Source organism: Phyllobates terribilis, unplaced genomic scaffold, assembly GCF_046119375.1.
Source record: "Phyllobates terribilis strain yellow unplaced genomic scaffold, ASM4611937v1 Scaffold_11__3_contigs__length_659146591, whole genome shotgun sequence".
Lineage (NCBI taxonomy): Eukaryota > Metazoa > Chordata > Amphibia > Anura > Dendrobatidae > Phyllobates > Phyllobates terribilis.
The window spans coordinates 208,684,720-208,690,557 of record NW_027362771.1 but is presented as its reverse complement, the minus strand read 5'-3'; the positions used below and the strand labels follow the sequence as shown (position 1 = coordinate 208,690,557).

The window sequence follows — 5,838 nt, the reverse complement described above, 5'->3', positions numbered from 1 at the left end:
AGCGGTACCCGACAATTTAGAATAGAAGGAATAGAGAATCACACATAGATTAGATAGATAGAAACATGTCAGTCACATATATAAGAAGTACAGTGACAGTGTTGATTACTGTACTTGCCATTTAGTGTAAAGGATTTATTAAAAAAAATAATAGTGTTTTCATGCACCGTCTCTTTAAAAAAGCCGGCCGGCAATTCAGCAGCGGTAGAATGGGGTAGAGGTCAGGGGAGCATGGGGGTCACACCATAAGTTTGTCCCCTTTTATGCCCATATCAGCCAGAGATGCAGATGTTTTATGTGCAGCATGAGATGGTGCATTATCATGCAAAAAAATGATCTTGCTGTGAAATACACGGTTCTTCTTCTTGAACCATGGCAGGAAGTGCTGTTTGAGAAAATCCACATACATTATGGAGTTCATCTTTAGCGCCTTCAGGGATCCTAAAGGGGCCGACAATCTCTCTCCCCAGGATTCCAGCCTAAAACATTACTCCACCTCCTCCTTGTTGGCGCTGTAGCCGTGTTTGAGTGGGGTGTCCATCAACCAGCCATCCTCCACTCCATCCATCTGGACCATCGAGCGCTGCACGGCACTCATCCGTGAACAAAACAGTTTTGAAATCAGTCTTCATGTAATGTTTAGCCCACTGGAGCCGTTTCTGCTTGTGTGAAGTGGATAGAGGAGGTCGACAGGATGGCGTATGCACAGCTGCAAACCTCTGAAGGACCCTGCATCTTGTTGTTCGGGGGACGTTGGAGGCACCAGCAGCTTCAAAAACTTGTCTGCTGCTATGACAAGGCTTTTTTGCCGCTGCTCTTTTAACCTGACGTAATTGCCTGTAGGAAAGAGTCCTCAATTTGCCCTTATCAGCACGCACACGTGTGTACTGTGAATCAGCTACATACTTCTTGATTGCCAAGACACTTCATCCTGATCATCGCACAATGTTGATTGTAGTCATGCCTTGACCTAAACACTCCACAATTTGTTGCTTCTCAGCAGCCGACACATCATTTTTCTTTCCCATTTTGGCAGAAAATGTAGGCTGCTTAATAATGTGAGACAGCCTTCTTAAGTAGTCTTGCCTTTCATTGGACACACCTGCCAAACTAATTAGCACAGGTGTCTGCAATTGCTTACAGTGATATAAAGAGCCCTGACACACATCACCATCAATGAGTTTAAATGACAAACAAACAAATTCTTCCCTTATCACTCCTAAACACTTTTTGTATAATAATTTGGAACACAGTGTACATGTGCTTTTCCACAAAACACCAGTGGTTCACGTAGTGAATCTTACAGTTCTAACTTGCCAACCGTGGTCTGTATGGAGTTGTTCAATAAAGGGCCCAAAATTAAGATAACATAGATGGGAGAGGTCTCTATGAATAGGAATTCCTAAGTATTTGATACCCTGTGAGGGCCAGGCAAAGGGAAAGTTGAACTGGATGGAATCCTATATGGATTTGGGGAGGGAGACATCGAGGGCCTCAGACTTCGCTGCATTGATTTTAAAATTTGACCATGTAACAAAGTGATCTATTTCAGCCATAACAGCATGGATGGATATATGTGATTGAGTGATATATACTAGGACATCATCAGCAAATAGAGAGCACTTGTACTCGGTGCCTCCCACCTCAATCCACCTAATATTGGGGTTATGGCGAATTGATGAGAGCAGGTGCTCCGTCACTAGGATGTATAAGAGAGGGGACAGAGGACATCCCTGCTGTTGGAGGCCAACAGGTACAATATATATATATCATAGGAATGACTGAACTCAAGAGATACTAGGTACAAGGTTGTGGACCTGCTGGGCGAGAAGGCCGGTGTTCTTTGTGTGATGTCCTTTGTTTTAGTGATGAAGTAAAGGTCGCATCTACATATGGAATGAGTATAGGCCCTCCAGCCTCCTGGGTGATACAGGTACACACACCTTCTGTGGTGAACGTGAATACAGATCCTGTTTGTCACCTAGTGTAATCTACATATGTGCACTGCCCCTGTGGGTTTGGATTGTATACCATTGCTCCTGAGATAGACATCCTGTCTCCAGCCTATGGATATGTATATTGGTGCACAATGCTTTTGATGAACATCTTGGAGCCAGCCCAAATGGAGTTGAACCTACACAAGGACTTTCTTCCAGAAGTACAAGAGTGCCATCTGCAGGAAGGTGTTGACCAATGCAGCCAATGACAATGCTCATACTACCCTGAAGATGATTGGATATTTGCCACAGAAGATACCGGAGGAGAAGGGCGGAGTCGTGGGTTGTATGTGGGTGTGGATGTGAAATTTTTAGTATAAATGAAGTAGAGTCAAGACCATCTCTCTCTCTCTCTCTGCCATGAAGGATCATTGCTAAGTATACTTATAATTGTATTTGTATTTTCTCTAATTAGAGGACATTGAAGAAAGGTTCGATTGTAAATTGTTAATTGAATTGCCTTATTATTATCTTGTTTTTCTTGTTATTAAACATCTGTATTATTTTCCCAAACTTGAGTTATTGATTATATAGGAAAGGTTCAGGACAGGAAATAGAAAGGGAAATCACCACCTACATTTGGCACCCCAGTGGATCGTGGAAAAACAACATTCTACGCAGAACCTAGAAGTTCCCAACTGTTTCAACCAAGTGCCTGAGAAAATCCGGTTCCTAGACCATGCAAGAAAACCTCTTCTTCAAGGAGACAGACTCAAGGAGAATATCTTATCGGTGGACAAGTGACACGCGGGTTCGTGGAAACTGAAACGCCTAAGATATTAACTGGAAGTTCTGTGATATTCTTCATCAGTGAGCGGACGCGCTTATCTGGTAAGCATACATTCCTTTAATTAGATTTTATACATTCATTATATTTTATGTTGATCAATATCTTTCTGCTAGGTTCAGGCCTGTTTGTCTATTTGTTTAGTGGATTGTTTATTTGTTTGTTGAATTGTTGCCGGTAAAGTTAGGGTAGCACCCTGTTCATTGAAGTTCTCATAAGATCTAAAGGGTAAAACCAGACATCTCTGAGAAGAAAGTGAGGTAGAGGTTAAAAGTCTAAATCTCATGTTAAGGGGAAGTAGCCTTATGCTTCAATAGGAGATCACTCTTGGCCTGGATCTTGGATCTGTAGTTGATGAAGGGCATGAGACACTGTCGGTCAGATATAGGTAAAGTCACAAGACTGTGGCAGTAATTGCCTAAGGGAAAAGATTATATTCAATCTTGAGTCCCTGTTTTAGTGAAGTGATATTCACTGGTCTCTGTATTGTGTTTAGTTAATTTGTAATTTTTGTTTGGAAAGCAGATTTGTTTATTTTTGTTGTCTTCTGTGAAAATAGTTGGACGTAATTAACATGGAAGTAGTCAGTAAATTTATTGAAAAATATGCCTCTGCTCAGTTCAGTACTTGTGCAGATGATGCATTGACACATCAGTTTAATGACCTTATGAAACAATGTGAAGGGCAGAATGATAACAAAAGTAAATTGTCGAAAAAGAAAGCAAAGAAAGAGAAGTTAGCAAATGTTTTGTGTATGTTGTTGAAGATGAAAGGAATTGCAGAGCAAAAGGAATTGCACTGGTATTCAGAGAAAGCTCAATTAAGAGGTGAAGTGGACAAAATTGAACAGGAAGTCAGTCTGGCTATTGCTAGTGCTGAAGATCATAATTGTGAGTGTGAAGATCTAAGGGATGAGGTAGACAATATGAATTACCAAAATTGTGAATTAGAAGATAAGCTGGAGGAGTATAAGGAGAGATGTAAACTTAGGGAACAGCGTATTGCTTTGCTAGAAGGAAAGGAAGCAGAGTATAATGACGATATGACAATACTTAGGAACCAGTTGCATGATGCTAATGTAAAATTGGAGCTAAAAGAACATTGTATTATGTCCTTGAAATCACAAGAATGTACTAGAGGGAATAACCATTGTTATTGTAATCAAATGTGCAAGTCTGCTGATCAGAAGGAAAGAGATTGGAAAAGAGGGGAGGAGCAGCCTGTGTGCACGGCTGATAACCCTGAGGATAACCCATATCATAGTTCCTCTCTCTTTACTCCTGAGTCAGGAGGAAGCAGACAAAGGAGAGACAATTTGCTTAGTAACAGCAACAATTTAGTCCAATCCACAACACTATCCATACAGGATAAGACAAATCTATGCCAGATATTAGGAAAATTTAATACAAGTGCCTCAGCCATTAGTCTTTCCAATAAGTTAGAGGCAGTAGTGACTCAATACAGTCTGGGTAATAGAGCTGCATGTGTCTTACTTCGGGTATGGCTCCCATCTCAACTTTGTGAAAAACTGCAGCCCCCTGTAGGAGCTCACAGAGGATTATCTGCAGATCTTGAATGTAATTGGGGAAATGCTAGTGACAGAGTACAGGAATTAAAGAGAGTTATGGGGGGACGAGATATGAGAGGTACTAATGCCTTAGAAAATGCAAAATTAAATAGAGGAGATGATCCAATTATTTTTTGCAGTGAATATTTGACATTATATCGTTCTACCTATAACTGCCCTGACATGTCTCCTGATGATAGCAGTTTTCTATATTCAATGGCTAACAAATGCACTTTTGTTGATTATCCAACAAAGGTTGCCTTGAGGAATGCAAATTCCTATCAAGCCTTTGTAAATATATTAAAGGATTGGATTCAGGATACAAGTCATGACAACAAGCCCCAAAAGAGGATATCAGAGGTAGTCAAAAATGAAGGCAAAGTAAGGTTTGTTGGAAAATGTTATAAATGTGGTTACACAGGTCACACTATGAAAGAATGTAGAAGTAGTAGAAGAGTTATCAATAATAGACCTTTTAATAATAGGAAGCAAAGACAAGAACCAAATAATGCAAGGGATGGAGAGCATAGTCTTCCTGAAGTTACATTATATGGCCCACTTCTGGATGAACTGAGGAAGATTGGGAAGGCAATGGCAGAAAAGCCAGAGGAATTAAAGACCCCACCTCCAACAAATCCTTATGTAAAACAATAGGGATGTCAGGCCCCAGTGTTGTCCCTAGTGAGTCAGCTTAGCAGGGACAAGGGCGGGAGACCCCGTATTCAGGGTACGGTAGGGGGCCATCGTACAAACATTTTACTGGATACAGGGGCTGCTGTCAGTTTGACTAGTCTGGATTTGATTAAAGACCCTGGTGGTAAACACATTTTTCTGAGAGGGTTTGGAGGACAGTTAGTATCTTCAGAACAATCTTTACCAGTGACAATAAACCTGGGAGATCTATGTGTTGAGCATGGCTTATATCTTTCACCAACACATGAAGGTACCATTATTGGGTCAGATGTTATGAAGGAATATGGACTTGTTCTTGATTTATGCAACTGGATGTTGTGGAGAGGATCACGGTATAAAGGCTGTTTAAAAATGGTTACTGACAATTATGGTATTGATTCCATCAAAGGTGCTCAATCTTTAGATCCAGCCATGATATTGAGAACAGATGATGAAATATTGGCTGACATCTTGTGGCAACATAACAGTGTGTGGGCAAATTCAAAAACCCAATGTGGCATAGTGTCCAACATGGTAGTAATGGTAGAGGGTCCTGATCCCCCACCCCAAAGGCAGTATAAAATACCACCAGAGTCAGTCCCCTACATTAAGAGAATACTGGATGATTTGCTGATTCAAAATGTCATCAGGGAATGCCAATCCACCAATAATGCGCCGCTATGGCCAGTTAAGAAACCAAATGGTTGGCGTCCGACATTGGACTACAGAGCTTTAAACAAGTGTACCCCTCCTGTCACTAATGTGGTTGCCAAAATGCCTGACATGATGACAGCACTCAAACCCTCCTCCACATT

At 41.0% G+C, this 5,838-nt stretch overlaps 1 protein-coding gene across 1 annotated transcript; it reads left to right on the top strand.

Annotated features, from left to right (window-relative positions):
* Positions 1-3,299: 3,299 nt before the first annotated feature.
* Positions 3,300-5,013, top strand: LOC141165068 (posterior protein-like). Its single transcript, XM_073650714.1, has one exon. The coding sequence runs from the start codon at positions 3,359-3,361 to the stop codon at positions 5,003-5,005; it is 1,647 nt and encodes a 548-aa protein (XP_073506815.1). The 5' UTR covers positions 3,300-3,358; the 3' UTR covers positions 5,006-5,013.
* The last annotated feature ends 825 nt before the right edge of the window (positions 5,014-5,838 follow it).

Coding starts and splice junctions, on each gene's coding strand:
- LOC141165068 (XM_073650714.1), top strand. CDS start 3,359: ATGGAAGTAGTCAGTAAATTTATTGAAAAATATGCCTCTGCTCAGTTC.